The following is an 18545-nucleotide window of genomic DNA, read 5'->3' on the forward strand; positions in this document are numbered from 1 at the left end:
TGAGACAGTGCTCCAGTGCTATGTTTTATCTCAAAAAAGGCTTCTCCTGAGGAACCTTGCTAAGCCTTTCCACAGCAAACTTATACCTCTTCTTTGGACTTTTTCTTTTAAAGTGCAGTTCATTCAACATCAGGCATATGACATTAAAAATTCCCCCTCTCAGTTCAATATTAGTTCACACTAAAAGCAATACGCAGATTTTGTTGCACCCTATAATGTGGTATTGCAGGGCACTAAGCAACTTGTGGTTAGTCTAATTCATCAGGGAAACTATAGCAGGCCACTGGAAAAAAAAACAACCAACCACAAACTTCTACTATAAGCACGTTGGTAACGACAGGCTTCAGAACTGTGGCTGAGGTCACCTTCATGGAAGTGGTTAATCAAACACTGTGTACAAAAAAAACTGCTTTGGAAAATTTTCAGTCCCACCAGTTTTGAAGTTCACAGGCACCTCCAACCGAACAGGGTTTTCCTTTGAAAACTTTGCTTGGTTTTACTCAAATTGAAAATTACTACTGTGTTTTTCAATTGAAGGACTTCACAGCCCCCACCAAAAAGACTCAAATATTGTCTCAGATTCCAAAAGCTGTGAATCCGAAGTCATGGTCTGTAAGGGGCCCCATCAGTAGCAAGCAAAGGTCTCCCAACAGTAACTCATGCAGCTAAAACATCCTGGCTCCTACCGTGAGTGTCTCCGGCAAGTCCGGGTTTACTGGGCTGGACTCCTGTGACCTCTTCGCTCCAGAGGACAGTTTTGCTGTGTCTGCCACTTCACCATTTGGCAAAATACCATCTGCAAACCAAACCCTCCTCTGTTCTCTGGGGCAGAGCCCTGGGACAGGTTAAAACAACAACTCCATATTATCACACTGTTCCAGTATCTGAAAGGGACAAAAATTAAGCCCCTTCTCCCCACCACATGCACAGACAATCTGTTTACTGGAACGAAGCACAGGTAGAGGTTGATATTAGCCAGTCTCCAATCAGGCAAACACATACAACAAAATCTCTCACTTGCAGAGGAAGCTGCCCTGCTACAGTTAAATCTATCAATTCATACTACAGAAGGCACCTCCTCAATCCTCCCTCTGTAGTGAGATAAGAATGAAATGCATACGAAAGTAATAGATGAAATACACTCAAAAAAAGTTGAGCAATCACTTTGTTTAAAAATGTATTTTCTTTGAAGAAGGTCAGATGTTTTATAAAAGTGGAACAAAGACACTAGTTAGCCACTAATTATTTCTATTTACATAGAAAATGAACCTTTGCTGCTCCCTTGCAACTTCTCCCTGAACAGATTTCCTTTAAGATTGGCAGTCCAACACAAGCCAGAGATGCCCCAACACATATAAAAATTATAAAATGAACAGCTACACAAAAAGATTTACAATATAAACAGAGAGAGCAATGAAAAAAAGTAACATCCACATTTCATAAATGGAGATTTAGGACCAGTTTGGCCCTGGCACCAAAATTAGGAAGCGGAAGTGTTTCCATTCACAGAGTTCCTGTTTCACACAAAAAATACCAAGTATAAATCCCAGATGTGATAAGCAACTCTTTCCAAAGAGACTCTTGAAGTGCTAGATATATGCTATACTTAGCATCTGTACCTTCAAGACCAGGTTGTTTAAGTGCTGAGATAGGCAACAATGCAGATGGTGAAGGAGAGCTGGCACTACCAGGTATCTGGGCTTCCTCTGCAGGTGGAACAGCAGAAGAATGTTCAGAGGAGACACTGGAATTGGGGACAGGACCAGTTGGACTCATCATCCTTTCAAATGCCTGTGCTAAAAAAATGTGGTTAGTTTTTAAGATTCCACAATTGATTGAATTTCATTTGCAGAGCAGTACTGGGGATGGGTGGGGGTTTTTTGGCAGAGGCAACGCAGACTTTGTTATCTACTTATGAAAAATAAACACTTAAACTGTTGTATGGAAGAAAATTTAGGTTTATTTTCTACCTGCATATTCGCCTAATTTCTCATGAGAGAAAGAGGCCTCCCCTTGCCTGTCCTGGCAGCACTGCAGTGACTACACTGCACCCTGTGACCCCCAACCCTTGGGGCAAACACGTGTCACCTCTAGCAGGTTAAACTCCATTCAGGTGGCCTACCAAAATATCTGACATGTTTTCAACTTGCTATTTACATACTAATCAACAGACCTCAGCTGTTTCTCCTGATGTTTTCACAAGCATTCATGCTTAGTTTTTAGTTAAAAAAATGTTGTCTGATGAGTCATTTACTGCAGCCCTGGTAAGCGACTTGTAAAAACACCAGGACAGGAAGCAACATAAAGTGGGCAAAAAAACATGTGAGAACAAGCAGGGATGTGGCCTTTAAACACGCAGAGGGCTACTGTGGAGGGAGGATCACTTCTGCTAGATTCCTGTCACAGATGACTCAACAGGATAAATTGTATTCCTCTATAACTTCCTATTTAGTCCTAAGGAGTTAAAAAATTTTTTTTTTTTTTAATAAAAAAACAACCAACTTGAGACTCAAAGTTCAAAATAAGAACTGGAATCCAACTAAGAGGTACAATTATTCTCTTCATCCTTCCATCTCAGAAATAGGAAAACATACACCAATTAAAGTAATCAAGCTCCCCAAAAAGAACAAAGGTTAAAGAGATACTTCAATGATTACTGCAATTACTCAAAAAACCCTCTTTACCTTTATTAATATCATCATAACAGCCAGTGCAGACTCTTGCTTCCTTCTCCATGTATTGTAGTTTGCATTTTCGTTTGCAACAGCTACCACAAAAAACCTGATTCAGAAAAGGATTGCATTAAATATTATAGACATATTGCACAGCAAATAGAAAACTTCCAAAAAATATACTTGCTTCATTCTAAACCATCTGCAGCCTTATATTCAAGCCTCTATCTTAATTCCCCACAAAGAAATCTTCAGGAAAAAAAAAACAACCAACCAAGAACAATATATACCCAGCAGAAAGCAGCAACATGGAGGACATAACTAAAATTATATTAAAATTCTTACACGGAGTGATGAAAAGAACTTCAGGTTGCACCACCTATCCCAAATTCACTCCTACTTCTGTTCCTCCCATAAGTATTTTACATTAAACAACAGCGATAGGGTCAAGGACTGACACCCAGAGCTGGGATTTGCTCTGGTGCTTTAGGATCATCTCTGCAGCACTGTGCTCGCCAAGGCTCTCAGTAAGACTTTACCAGTTTGTCAGACACTCACGCTGCCTCTCTTCCCTGGGAAACCGGGGTACCCAGCGCTCCCTGCCCCCAGGCTGCAGCAACTAAGAGGGCTCTCCTGCTCCCTCAGCAAGAACAAGCAGCATTGCCCTCATGTGACAAGCTCCCTTCTGCAAAGTATTGTCAAAGAAAGCTGCTTTAAAAGAACAGAATATGCTCTTCTATTCCAACAGGGTATATACATCCTGTCTATTTTTAAGCAGAAGCAGGGGGGAAAGTGTGTCTCATTAGCCTGGACAACACGGGCACAATCCCATTCAAAGAACTATGTCTTTAGAAAAGCTGCAAGAGTTGCCATAAATATCTGGACCTTTTGTCAATTTCCCCTTATGTTCTTTCAAGGATGATCTGTAAGTTTTTTACGAATCACACCATTTTTAGCTGTATGCAGACTCCGGAGCCTTTTACAAAAGGTCTTCTGAAAACCCTGAAGATCTTCTCTACTCCTAATTGCTCCCAATCCAGAAAAACAATGTGGATCAAGGGGGGAAAAAAATCCCAAACAGCAGTGGCATAGGAAAATAACTTATTACAAGTGAACTCCTGTAAGCAGGAAAAGTCACTGTAAAAACAGAGAACAAGCTAAAACAGAAGTATTCCAGCTGCTTCTGGATTAGAGCCACAGGTAATTTACCTCAACAGGAAACACGCATGCTCAGTACACACGTTAAGAATGTAACTGATGAGGATTAATTGCTCATCAGTTATAATCCACTTTAGGGCTTCAAATGCCAAGCAGCACAATCCCCTGCAAGGAGTATTCTCATACCCTCGGTGACATTGGGACCTGCAGGGGATTGCAGGAGGATCAATCCTAACACACCTAAAACTTCAAGGCAAACTAAGGGACAGGAGAAAGAAGGTGAATAGCAGGCTGTTGAGCAAAGAAGTGGGTTCTGGTTGAACTAGGAAGAAGAAGGGTACCACAACAAGAGACAAACACCTGGACAGTGGAACTGCAAAGCTCTCTTGCCTTGCAAGTGCTGCAGACGGGAGAGAAAGCAGGAGCCACTAACTTCACACCTTCCTCCAGCACAGATGCCAGAATACACAAGTGTTGCCATTTTCATAGATTAAAAAAAATACAGGATTGCAGGAATCCATAAAACTGTCTTCTAGAATAGCCTACAGAAGACAACTGCGAATTCCTACCAGTTTTCCCTTATTTCCCAAGAAGCTGAAAACACAACAAACAACAGCTTCCCAAGGTACGTTTGGTTTGGGAGTTTTTAGGACAAAAAAAGTTACTATTAAGAAGTCAAATAGTCTTACAAGGCAGAAAGTTAAGCTGCACAGTTACAATTGCATGCCACTCCCATATCTGTATGGCTTAGACAACTCATGCTGCCTTCCCTCACTCTCCTCATGAAGAGACATTGTGATGCTCCCACCAAGGACACTGCTGTTCTGTCAAGAGCCCCTCAGCTGACACACAGCTGTCTACCAGGAGTGTGTCGTGAAGGGTCTCCCTTCCCCATCTCTAGACAAGGTGCAAGAACTTCACAGTGAATGTAAACAGGAACTTGAGCTCAGTCAGTCTTATGACTAAAATGAAGCCGACTCTTGAAGAACTGTTTTAAACCCTCACAAAACCTCGACAGGATATTCTGGCAGTAAGTTCAATGGCTTCCAGGTTGGCACAAGGAGCTCTTCGTTTCTTGGACACTCCAATTCACACCTACATTTTAGTTCATGCTGACTGCAGTTGAGTAAACGAGCACCAAGCTTTGAATACACAGCGCTAGAAGAGAGGTGGGAAAAAAAAGAACCATGCCTTTCCAGGTGGTGCTTAACACTGGGGATGCAAAAATTTAGTACTGACACTACTCTTAGTTCTGTCTCCTCATCCTTAAAGCCTACAGAGCATCACTGAACAGTAGGTCATTAGTACTGCTAGCATTTCCATTTAGTAGTACAAGCCACAGTAGATCACAAGGGAATTCTAAACTGAGTATCAGCTCTGGCATCACTTACTGTCTGTAGAAGACCTCAGGCTGAAAAACAGTTCTACAATTACTCATTTTGTTGGTGAATCATATACTTTCCCCCCCCGATACGAGTTCCTTAGAAAGTGATACATCTAAACACACAGGAAGACAGATTCAGACCCTAAATCCTTTTGCACTGGTACTGCTGTTACGGCTCCTGAAAGAATGCAATCCCTTCAGCTTCACGGACAGTGCTCTGCAGTTAGTATAACCACTTATAACCACTAGTTATAACTCATCATCACCACCTCAATTCTTTAAAACATAAATACCTGAGTTAAAAGCTCAATAACAAGCTGATTCAGTATGATTACAATGAAGTAGTCCATCATCTCATCTCCCCTACTCTGTGCAGAACACATCAGTCTAGCCAGTAATGGCAGATAAGAACATATTGTGTACTGCCCTTTAATTACAATTTTCACAAAAAAGGTCATACGTTTCTTAATTAACATCAGTCTTTTCCAACAGTCTTTAGGTTCCTATGGAGGGAAAATAAAAACTGGTCTCTGTTAAATAAAATACTCTGAGCCTACAAAACTTCTGTCAATATTCTTTCCCTTCTATATCTCGGTTACGCCCACATGAGAATCTCCGTTTCCTGTCAGTAGCACAGGACCCCTCTCCAATAACTCACCTTCCCACAAGCTCGGCAGTGGTGTCGTCTCTTTGTGAAGGTGAACTTGGCCTGGCAGCTCATGCAGTTGGGTGCCTCCGAATCCGGGACCCACAAGGGCTGTTTCCACGACAGAGCCGGAGGTGTTTTATGTGATTCAGTGCTTTCTGATGTTTGATTTGCTCCAGCTTCAGAGCTGCGTTCCCCAGGGTCAGAATTATTACCAACATTTACACTGGTGTCTGAGAGGGGAGCTTCTGGGGTAACAGAACCAGATCCCTGGTTTTCTCTTTCAAGTTCATTTCTTCTACTCAGTTGTTTCTGACCACCAGCTCCCTGGGAAAGGTCAAGCAACTGCTTTGGTCTTGCACCTTTCATACAAACATCAGAAGCCAAAGCTCCACTGCCACTCTCAGTCGTGCCCTGACCATGAGACACACTGACTTCTGCTGCAGCTTCCACTTCACTGGCAGCAAGAGACGCTTTAAGGGTACTATTAATGCTCGTTATCTCCTCCAGTTTTGTTTGCACAAGTTCTTCATTGACGTCTGTGAAATTCAGGCTGTTCAGATCTGTTAAATTCCCTCCATCTGCATCAGCTTCCATCAAGTTATCATCATTGTCTGAAGACTTCAACACACTGGACTGCTGACTTTGTCCATACAAGAAATCATCGAGCTCAGCGTCGCTTATTAGAGTATCACTTTTAATAACATTCTCCTCAATAGTAAAGTCAGCCATAACAGAGCTCATGCTCTCATCATAAAAACTGTCTACACCAACACCATATGGCTCAGCCTCAAGGTCTAGAAAACCAGAAGAAAAAGCTTTGATTTGCTGAGAATAACCATCATCAGATACCTTCTCAGGATCATACTTCTCTCCATCTCTGCTTTTCTCTGCAATACTTTCACTGATTTCAGCCAAATCTTCTTGCTCGTGCCAGTTACTATTTTCACAGAATTCCCTGCCAGAGAGATGAGTTTTAGACTCCCCAGCATGAACAGGTACAGTATCACTATTAACCTCTGCCACTGCACTTTGAGGTAGAGGATCAACCTTTTCTTCTGTTACAACTAATGAACCACACATGGACACAGGAAGGGAAAGACAAGACAGAGATGTCTGGACATCCTCAGCTGAAATACACGAACTGGAAACACTGCTTAGTATCTCACTGCTATTAAGTTCCTCACTATCTACATTCTCTTCTGTGACTTTCTTTTCCAATTCTACTTCAGCTCCTATTTGACACGAGGAGCCTGGTAAGACACAATTTCCAGGTAATGTTGCACTGCTTTTATGCAACTGATGCCTCTTTGGCAGATCTGAAGGCATGGAATCAACATTACCCCCATTGTTTGGGTCTACCTTTCCTATGGCGTTTCCTCCACACATCTCTTTGCTTACTGCACAGCATGCACTGTTGTCTTGTGGTTCACAAGGCAGTTTTTCACAGGCTTTCTCATCTTTGGGACTGCGTGCGTTCAAGCTCTGTGAGGTTACAGTGACGCATTCAGTATCCAGGGGAGCAGTTTGTCCAGGCTGGTCAAATACTTCATTGCACTCTACAAGTTCTGTCCTGTGTTGGTCATCACACAGATCCAGGACTGTTCCCACAGCATAACTCTCTGATGTTAAAGCAAAATTATTAATCTCCTCTGTTTTAAGATGCCCTGAATCTTGTAACACTGAGTCCCCATCACTCTGCTTTCTGCTGGCAGCACTGCTGCAGCCAGATGATGACACACAAATAGCACCAGGGATACAAGACACCCCACAGCCAGTGGGCCCTCTGCTGTACTGGAAATCATCCGGCTGCAACTTCTGAGTCCCTTCACGAGCAGCCACTGAGTGGATTAAATTTGCAGTGTCATTGACAAGATCACACACAGGTATGCTACACCTTCCCAGGTTTGAAGCCTGAATTTCGTTTAGGGGACCACTGTCCACAGTGGACAAAAGGTCAGGTCCAGCAACACCCTTCTCTTTGGGTGGTGAGTAACTGAGCACATCACTTGTGCCTGGAGGGGCATAGGGTGAGGTGTCCTCTGGGGCAGGACATCTGGCAGGATCCTCTGGCAGGTCTCGTGTGGGGTGTGCATGCTCTAAGCAATCCAGGACTGAAGAAAGCTTTGAGTCATATGGATTTTGAGGTGTTCTGAAGTCACAATCATCTATTTTAAGCAAGAAGAGATCAAAAGCAAAGTTTATAAGACTCCTCTCTTTCCACAGTGTACTCCCTCTCAATCCCATCTATTCATCAATACAAGCTTTTACTTAGCAGATGCTACTTTCAAACTCCATGGTAACAGTTATTTTACCATGTACTTCCACGAAAAAGGCAGTGAAGAAACCAACCTGTATTCTGCTCAAATTCATCAAGCAGTTTGTCCAAGTCACAGACTGCAGCTTTAAAGTAACTGTCCATTCTAGTCACAGGTCTAGTGAAGCTTTAGCCTTCTTAAGCCTACAGAGAGAAACACAGCATGTAATTAAAAGCATGTTTTGTTTGCAAAGCCTAAGTGCTCATATTAGACAACAGCTCATGTGGGGTATTTTTAAGTTTTTATTAACACTTTTTTCTCCCTCCATGTAAACAAACAAACAGGGCTGCAGCCTCTAAGTATTCTGGATATGCTCAGTGTACTCAGCACTATGAACAATATACCCAAAAATTCACTACAAATCACAAAATTGAGGCTACTTAAAAAAAATAAATGCATCTGAAAGCATCCACTACGGCATTACAATGTCAGCAAGTTTAAAACTGTAAGGAATATTAAGATCTTCTAGCCTGACCCCATATACATTTTATGCCACAGAGTTCATAGGCAAAAAACAAAACACGCCGTTATTACCTTTCAACACAACTGAACTGTTTAAATAATAATAAAAATTAAGAAGTCCAACATTGTACTTCAGCTAATTATTTCTGTTCTACTCCAAACACATAAACAATGATACTTCTAGGACCCCAAGAACACAAACTCTTGTTATAGAATTACCAGCTTATGAGAAATCTATTTATTAATCAATCACATTCACCACTGAAAAACACCCTAGTTTATTTCTTTAATGAACCTTTCCAGCCACTCAATGTTATGCCTTTCTGGACACTCTGAATTGCTTTCCAACTGCACATCTTTTTTTCATGGCTGAACACCCATAGAGTGCAACTGCCTATCAAAAATCAATATTTACACTTCCCTTGAGCAAACTGAAGGGACTGAGATCCATTTAGTCTAATGTCTGGAAACTACACCTGCAGAGACCTGTCTAGCTTTCCTTCTGCTTTTATCAGTGCATTCAGTCTCTGCACTGGCTGACTTCACACCCTACCCCAATGCAACTGATATTCTGACCACCTAGTAATGCCCAGTCATTCTTCTAAAAGCTTAGAGCCCAAACAAATACTTAAATCCTCTCACATCACTTGGGCCGCTCCACAGCTGCAGATCTAGATGCTATGCCTTGCTTCCCCCCGTAAGCTCTAAGGTTTCCCCTCCCTGAATAGTTCAGATCAGGAGCACTAACTCATATTAATATGTAATTGTTCACCACAAATGGTGTAATTATTTACCACACTAATATGCACATGACAAGAACACTTTAAGGCAATGTGTAGTTCAAATAGAGACTTGCAAAGCGTAAGAAAGGTGAAACAAATACACAGTAATGCAGTACTTTGTGCCCATATGTAAGCCAAAAATGAACAATATATCACTGTTTTGATATCCATAGCCATTAATTAGTCACAGCCACGATCTTCAGGCTGCACTCTAATACAAGTCCCTCACAGCTGTCTAGAGCGCCCAACGAGCAGCAAGCACAGACTTAGGGCCCCTTCTTCTCACCCATCTGAATACAGATCTTTCCTGTAACAATCACGACCTCTCAGCAAGGGGGATGCAACAACATGAACTGGAAGTTATTTCAATTAAGAACCTTACACAATTAACTGCTTTTGGTGATTCACTGAGAGACATCAAAGCACAGATCCCATCCCTAAAGCACGTATCTGTGGACAGTCAATAGTCAAATAGACCACATAAACAAGAAATATTGAAGGGTTACAAGAAAACCGGGGATCAGAAGATGCGTAATGCTGATTTGTGTTCTCTGTAGGTATTTATTACACAATCTCACCAGATATCACAGATATCAATACTGACAGAAGCTTATAAAAAACAAAAAACCTTTCATATTTCAAAGAAAATATAGAGGAGAGCCAAGTAATTATTTCATCTACCTTTGTCATTTACTTAAAAACACCTACAGAATATTCATTGGTTTGCACTCTTGAGAGATACACAACAAATTCTGGTTTAAGCATAAGGGCATTATTAGATTACAACACTATCTATTATTAGACTATAATACTAATTAGAAGGGTGCATTTAGTTGGCCCACTAAACTCCCCAAATAAAGGAAGAACTCAATGCAAAGAACTGTAGAACTAAAATCATATGCAAATATTTACGTCTATTTAATACAGATTAACTCACTTCAACAGAGAGCTCAGAAAACTATCACTCCTCAGTCTGCCAACCCAGCAATGTTGCTTTGTTTAGTTAAATCTATTTTTGAAATAAAATGGTTATTTGTCTTGGTAAAGTATTTTGAGTAACGAACCTAACCTTGAAAAACTACTACATACAGTATTCCTAGTTTCATTACTTTTTCCTCAAATTTTTCATAGGCTTTCAGGTTTTCTACAATAGGGCTACAAGCAGAAAACTGAAACTCACAACAAAACCAAAACCCCCAAAACAGGGCAGACCAGCAGCAACCCCTTGTCTCTCTTGCACCTCTCTGTCCGACTCCATGTGTCTGCATCACCCAAGAATTGTAAAAGCCTTCTAGTTTCTCATGTTTCAAATCCTCTTTCAGCGAGATGAACAAGTTTTCTTTTCTGCTGCTTGGATTTGCCTACAGCCTGTCCCAGTGTTTACATTAATGGACTAGAAGCCAAGAAAAAGCTCTGGTGACACATTTTAATTAAATGGCTGCTTGCCAGTAAAGGGTCTGGCTGAACCATGTGCTTCAGCAAACTGCATTTGTTCTGAACAGATACTTTTAAAACTTATACTTGTAACAAAAAAATTACACTATATTCTTCCTATCGGAAACCAGGAGCACCACCACCGTACATGTTTTTTAGGTAGGCAGAACTGTTGTTTTCTAAACATGGTTTTTAGAGCTCTGAATGCACTCATTAGACACTCTCTAAACTGGTTCACAGATCAGTATTTTTTAAAAATAAACTTAATGCTTATAACTTCATCTGAGGCAGTAAGTCCCTAACAGTGCAAGGGGAAATACAACTTAAGGGTCTCACCAGTTCTATTGTATAGATTTTTTTTTCCAGACTTTTAAACAATATTTAAATCACTGTCTGTTACAGACTATATGCTTTCACACAAAGATAGATTAAATATTCATGTACAAGGAGACTTGAAGATAAAATAGCAGTCCATCTCAAAATAGGAAAATAACAATCAAAGCACAAAACGTACTACCAAAGAAGTGCACACTGGATGTGCCACTTCTCCAGAAAAACCTTCGGTGTGTCTCTGAACAGGCTCATCTCAGACCTCCAACACACGGGCTGACACACTCCTAACAGAGCACTCTAAACTGCACACAGACCTAGCAAACAGAGGCAGTAATTCTACCACATTAAAACTGTTAACTATTAACTGTGGAATGCAAATCCTGAGATCTCGATGGCTGTACTGACTGCAAGTGTGACAGGGCATTTAAAAACACCTCATAGACTTCAACACTTCTTTTATATCCTTTATAAATTACTTATCCCTTCTAACATAACAGGAACATATTCCAGAGTTCAAAACCAACATTCCACTGGATATTTCTCAACACACTCTTACTTAAAGGAGACGATAACACTAGGTTGCTGGGATATTGAGTGGCCAACTGACAGGATGGATTATCAGGGTTTTTTTTCCAGATACAGTCTCTATAAATGGAGGTAATTAGCAGTTTCCAGTGGTGATAACTTGCAAAACATAATGAATAAGTTAATTATTACCAACTAACCAATTCAAGGTCTGAAGACAAGCTACCTTTTGGTGTCCAAGAATCCCTGAAAACCACTCTCTGCAGTGTTAGCACATATGGGCACCACCAGATCTGCAGTTTGTTACAGCATCAGGCCTGCTTTTACACAAAACGTGTAAAACTGCTCAAGCTGGGGTTTAGAGACAAAGGAACACACAAACAGGGGCACATGGGTCTCCACTCCAGGAGATGACCACAGAAGCCACCTTTATTCTGATTACCAGAAATGAAGTCTCTTTGCTCGCTGCACAGCTACGTTGCTTCAGCTCCATCACTGTGTTTAATCATTATATTTAGCCTGAGCAGAAAGCTGTACTGAGGATTGTAAGAAGATTAAAACGGTATTTTCCACCTTACCACCCCAGCAACTACCACAAGTAGAACAAAACCTCCAATATAAACATGACCACTAAGCACTAAGTTCACAGTGAAACGCTCATGGAGCACGGTGTGCCTCTTCCCCCACACTAAGGGTACTAAAGGAATTAATTACCAGCTTTTTCCTTCTCAGCCCCCTCCCATACCCAACACCATATGCAACCCATAGACCTGAGGCCCTACGGACAAAAAGTTTAAGGGAACAACTGCCCACAGAGCTTATCAGCAATCAGCCTGACAGAGAAGTCCAGTACAACTGAACAAACCCTGCGTGAAAAACTCATATGAAAACAAAAATGAATCTTGCTGATCAAAACAACTTACTGTCCAAACCAAAAGCTGAGGTGGCTGCTGCCACAGCAAGTTTAGGAGCTGAATCACAGGGTGAAGAGGAAAGCTGCAGAAGTTTTCAGACATATAAGGACAAGCTTACAGGACACACCACAACAAATAGTCCTGCTTGAATAATGCCATTCTCGTAGTTCACCACAGACTCTTCAGAAGGACAGAACTCCACCAGGAGCGTGACGACATCACCACCTCACAGCTCTATTCCACACCACCTTCAGCTTCTGAGGATTTTCTTTCATGCATCCACCCATAAAACCCCACTCCCCTGAACTGAGAACAGCATTACTCACACCACCCAGAGAATAACAGGATCCCTGAATTATTAGGGTTGGAAGGGACCTCTGGAGCTCACCCAGCCCAAGCCCCTGCCCAACCCCAGGCAGGGTCCCCTGGAGCAGTGGCACAGGAACGTGTCCAGCTGGCCTTGGGATGTCTCCAGAGAGGGACACTCCAGGCCCTCCCTGGGCAGCTGTTCCAGGCCTCTGCCCCTCCATGGACAGAAGCTCTTCCTCCTGCTGGGCTGGAACTCGGTGTGGTTTATTTTATGGCCACTGCTCCCCATCCTGTCCCTGGCAGCACGGAACAGAGCCTGGCACCATCCTCTGGCAGCCCTCGGAGGCGTTTGTATGGATTGATGGGATCCCCTCTCAGCCTTCCCTTCTCCGGCCTGGCCAGGCCCAGCTCCCGCAGTCTCTGCTCATCACAGAGCTGCTCCAGACTCCAGATCACCTCTCTGGCCTCCACTGGACCCCCTTCTGTAGATTCTTCTCTTCTGCCATGAAGCCCAGACCTCCACACAGTAACCTGGAGCCAGAAAACTGACCAGTTCTGGTTCTCAGCGTGTCCAGCACAGCAACGGTAGCAGCAGCCAGTCCCACTGCTGAGGAACCCACCGGCTGCCCTGGACAAACACAACCCACGCACGGTGCCCTGTGCCACCACCACTTCCACCAGCACTTATCACTTAGTGACAGAAAATGAGTCTAGAGAATGGCACTGCAGCAGGTCAGGCAGATCACTCCTCAGTGGAAGTCACTGTTCGCACAACACCCCGTTTGCTCTGATGTGCATTATTAACGAGCCAGTGTTCACATCAGAGCACCTCAGCCACAGAGCACTGACAGCACCCGGCTCCAGCAGCCAGCTGGACCCCCTGCCATGCCCCCAGAAGGTGTTAATGACCAGGTCTCTGCCATTACTGCTTGTATTTAAAGACAGATTCAGGACGTTTTACACTCTGCTAATGTCTGTAAGCATACAGTGTAAGACTGTCCATTACACGCTATATACCATACATGTATTCTCGATAACACATATAATCTCATATATTTTACCTTATATACCATGTATTTACTCCATATACCCTACATAATATTTTCTGCATATATATTTTACTCTATATACCGTATATAGAAACAAACGGAACGGCACTAAGCAATAATATCACCAACATCCCCAAACCTCCGGGGGCAAATAACCCACCCAGGCAAACTCAGCCAGAGGACAGACTCCCACAGGCGCGTCGCCCCGACCTCACCCGGCCGGTTCGGGGCCGTCTCCCCTCAGGGCCCGCCCCGGCCCCGGCCCCGCCGGCGGCTCCGGGCGGCGGCCTCGACCCTTCGCTGCGTGCGCCGCGCCTGCGCGGCCACACCCGCGCGTGACGTCACAGAGACCGCGCCCGGTCCCACCCCGCGCCTGCGCCTCCCGCCGCAGCCGGAGAGGGGCGTGGCCCCGGGGAGGGCGGGGCCACGCGTCTGATAGACAGCGTAAAAGGGGCGTGGCATAGAGAAATGGGCGGAGACATGCCTGTGATTGACAGCGCACGGGTGCGGAGTCGCCAATGGGACAGACAGCGGGAAGGGGCGGGGCCTGTGGGAGGGGGCGGAGCTTCCGCTGCAGGTCACACCCCCTTTTCGTCCTGCGCCCCGCCGGCAGGGGGCGCCCCCGCCTACTTGGCTCTCACGATGTCACACCTCTCAGACCCCGCGGTGACGTCACTCCGGCTCCATCAGCCCCCCTCAGCCCCGCTCCCTGCCTGCGCTGATGACATCACTGCCCCCACAGTGACGTCACTCCGGCTCCATCAGCCCCCCTCAGCCCCGCTCCCTGTCTGCGCTGATGACATCACTGCCCCCACAGTGACGTCACTCCGGCTCCATCAGCCCCCCTCAGCCCCGCTCCCTGTCTGCGCTGATGACATCACTCCCCCCCACAGTGACGTCACTCCAGCTCCATCAGCCCCGCTCCCTGTCTGCACTGATGACATCACTGCCCCCACAGTGACGTCACTCCGGCTCCATCAGCCCCCCTCAGCCCCGCTCCCTGTCTGCGCTGATGACATCACTGCCCCCACAGTGACGTCACTCCGGCTCCATCAGCCCTGCTCCCTGTCTGCGCTGATGACATCAGCCCCACAGTGATGCAATCACAGCACAGTTTCTGGTGTTTCCACAAGAAGTTTCTTTGTTATAAAGCTGAGCTGCCCCCACGCGTGGCTACAGCGAGAGCTTGCACAGCCCCCTGGCCACCCCGCTCGGCCCGCGTCCATCCCCGAGCGCCGAGGGCCAGGAGAGCGACTTTCGGAGCCCTGCTAGGGCCGCTCCTGTGTGGGGCAGGGCAGGAGAGCAGCTCAGGGCCAGGAGGCGATGGCTGCCGGTGTGAGGGGGAGCCAGCGGGCCCTGGGCTCCGAGCCGACACCTTCCTCCCGTGTGCCCCTCATCCTGGCCAAGCGCGGCCTCCCTGGCCTCGGCAGCCCGTGCCAGCATGTAGCTGACCTTGCGCTGGTGCGCCAGGGCCTCCTCCTTGTCGTTCACCTGTGTGGTCAACAGAAAGGAGAAGAGGCCATCTGTCAGCTCAGGGTGTGTAAACATGCATACGCTCCGAAGAGCCGAACCAAATACTGACCAGATCTATCAACATCCTCAGGATTTCCTGGGGATTGTCCAGCTCCTCAACCTTCCTGCAGTCCCCATCTGACGAGAGCAGGCTGGACAGCTTCTGCCCCAGATTGTTCTTGTTCCCTTGTAGCTTGACACGCTCTAAGGAAAACAGAAGTACATCAAATGCAGAACAGCTTAGGAAGGGAAACAGGACTTTGGGATAAAACGGGCACTTGTAAACCTGGATCTGAATGATCTCATCAGGAAGGGCAATGCAAGCTGCAGCTTCTCCCACTGCATGGGACACGGCAGGTTCCTACCATGCAGCACTACTCCTGCTGTCACATAAAGGCTACACAGACCTTACACACTGGCAAACTGAAAATTCTTTGTGCTCTATGAAAAATACACTTTTGAGAGCTAGTTAAACTTCATGGAAATCTGTTTTTGAACAGTAAGTAGCCTGAAAAAAAGCCAAAGATTCTGACATAGGTCACTTACAAGTTAGTAAGATTTCTAAAAACAGTAAAATACATTAAAATAATGGGATGTATGTACCAGGTAATGGAGCCTGAAAGCAATGGTGTCAGTTTAGGGGAAACAGCTAGTAAAGGTTATGCTGCTGTAGTACTACACTCCAGGAGTGCCCAAGGAATCTGGAAGACACACCACATTTCTAAGCCTAGCAGCTCCTGGCCAATGGTCAAAACAAATGCACTGTGCTGCTCCTAAAGTGTGCAGTGGTTTTGACCATAATGTAAGCACTTAAATACTTCTCTTTATCCCTTTATTTTTTTGAAAGAACAAAAGATTACTAGAATTATTCTTACTTTACAGATTAGAATTCCTCCTGTTTTACACAGGACTTTGTAACTCTGCATTAGTGTAAGAACACTAATAGACACTAGTATTGATACACATGCATAATAAAAGGTTAAAAATGTTTAAGGAAAAACAGGACAAAAAAATCTGTTTTGTACTCCAGTGAATCATAGAATGGCGTGAGTTAGAAGAGACCTTAGAGCTCATCTCGTTCCACACCTTCCACTAGACCAGGTTGCTCAATACCCCATTTGGAGCTAAAAAAGCCCCAATTTTTTTTTTCTTTGCTTTTCTCCTCCTTCCCCAACTCTTACATAGAGCTCAGTAAAAATCCCCAAACAACAGAGAAGCACTTAGAACAGCCAGATGTCAGTTTTTCTCAGTAGCTGTCCATAACCCTCAGTCAGCAGCTGAGCCACCAGCACACATTTAACACCAGGAGAGGTGCTCCTGGCTCCTGCTCCTTCCCTTGCCAGTCCACCCCCACGGACACACAGATTGCCCAGCTACCAGTGCCTCGCAGACGTCTCCAGTTTGCAAATTTTGTTTCCTTCTTCATGTTTATCACTTCTGCCAGCCTCAGGGCCTGGTCCTGCCTCTGCATCAGTTGCTGCTCAAATGCAATTCTGAAGGCATCTGCCATGATATATGCTTCATCCTTACTCTTCTTCAGATTTTCAATCTGGTTTTAATTCAGGGGAAATTTAAAGTATGTTAGCTAATTTGGAAGCAAAAGCAGATTTAAAATGAATATTAAGAAACAGACAACTTGCAAGTAAATATAATCAAGGAAGCAGTAGTAGGAACCAAAGGGTTTTCCTGACGTGTAAAGAAATGTGTTTTGAAATATGTATTGAAGTCCTTACTCTTCACTGTCTGCACATGTTCACACCACCAGCCATCTACACAAGCATCGCTGTGTATTTATCTCTGCACATGGAGAGAGCTTGAGGAGGACAATAATGTCCCATAACAGCTGGGCCAGGAGCAAAAGGAACAAGAGATTGGAATCTGTATCAGGGATCATAAGGGACAGGCCAGTACCTATTTTCAAAACCAGTTAGTGAACTGGAACTTCTGCAGCAGGACCACAAGGATGGTTACCACATTTGCAGAGTCGAACACAGATTAGAAGAAAAATTCTAAATCCACACCATCTCACTACATTGAAAAAAATCAGGAGCTTAAAATTCATGTCACTGATTTAAGCATGAGGTAAATAGGTATTTTCCAGCAAGATCAGCTTGCTGACCTAGCTGGGTGAGCAGACTGTGGGTGCTGATGCCAATACAAGGGAAGGGTGAAATGCACTGCCAGGAAGGAAGGAAAAGGCTCAGTGCCAGTCCACATGCACAGTGTGCACATTCATGGAGTGCATACACTTAGGGTGTGTTCTCTTTTTTTTAGATTAAAAAAGATGGGAAGAAGAAAAAATAATGCTAATTTTTTTTTTACTAGTAAAGCTGAGTTGATATAATTAAAACTTTTCTACCAGCAGAGGTTAGGGCATTACAAGCATCACAAACAAACTTTACATTATTTCTGAGATCAGTTCTGGGTGTGAAACACCTGCATTTGTGTAAGCAGTGGTGGAGCGTTTCTGGCTTTGTTTGGATCGGAGCAGGAGCAGCCCCTCCTTGTCCCCACCCAGCCAGGCCTCATTACCTCTTGCTTGAGATGAAGGAGTTGCTTTCGAGTGAGAGCTGCCACTTTGGCACAGGGACAAGGCTGCCCCTCAGCAGTACTGCAGGTGCAGGCTCCGAGCACCGCCAGCTTAAAACCCAAAACAAACCACAGGTAAGGATTCGCTTACAGAGATGCCAGCAAAAAAAACCACCCTGAAACTACACAGGGAGTGTCAGTCAGCGGGAGCAAGGTGCGAGAGGTGGAGACGATCGCTTCTGACACTCAATGAGAGGTGTGCTTTTCAGGCAAAACCTGACAGCTGCGTGAGCCACGCCCTGCAGACCTCACTGGGATATTACTGTGCTCAGTAAAGCACGAGCAAGCAGGGTTTAAGTGCTAGGAAGAAGAGAAATAAGCACCTTGGCTTGTGAAAAATAGCTTGATGCTTCTTCTATCTGATCTTTCTTTGCAAGGTGGACCAGAAGGAAGAAAACTGACTAACAGGCATGCAAAGGCATGTTCTAATTAGCTAAAAATGGGTCCAAATAAAGGGA

The 18545-nt window shown here is 44.5% G+C and overlaps 1 protein-coding gene across 1 annotated transcript in view; it reads right to left on the minus strand.

Annotated features, from left to right (window-relative positions):
* ZFYVE16 (zinc finger FYVE-type containing 16) overlaps positions 1-18545 on the minus strand; it is a 36807-nt gene that overhangs the window by 10896 nt on the left and 7366 nt on the right. Inside the window, exons 9-17 of the mRNA XM_039567593.1 lie at positions 18031-18138; positions 16861-17047; positions 15569-15684; positions 15161-15477; positions 8213-8304; positions 5873-8028; positions 2685-2781; positions 1620-1796; positions 687-835 (exon numbers count right to left, since the gene is read on the minus strand). Of these exons, the coding sequence (XP_039423527.1) occupies positions 687-835; positions 1620-1796; positions 2685-2781; positions 5873-8028; positions 8213-8304; positions 15161-15477; positions 15569-15684; positions 16861-17047; positions 18031-18138 (3399 nt within the window). The remainder of the gene's footprint in view (positions 1-686; positions 836-1619; positions 1797-2684; positions 2782-5872; positions 8029-8212; positions 8305-15160; positions 15478-15568; positions 15685-16860; positions 17048-18030; positions 18139-18545) is intronic.

The sequence above is a fragment of the Corvus cornix genome, chromosome Z (genome assembly GCF_000738735.6).
Source record: "Corvus cornix cornix isolate S_Up_H32 chromosome Z, ASM73873v5, whole genome shotgun sequence".
Classification (NCBI taxonomy): Eukaryota; Metazoa; Chordata; class Aves; order Passeriformes; family Corvidae; genus Corvus; species Corvus cornix.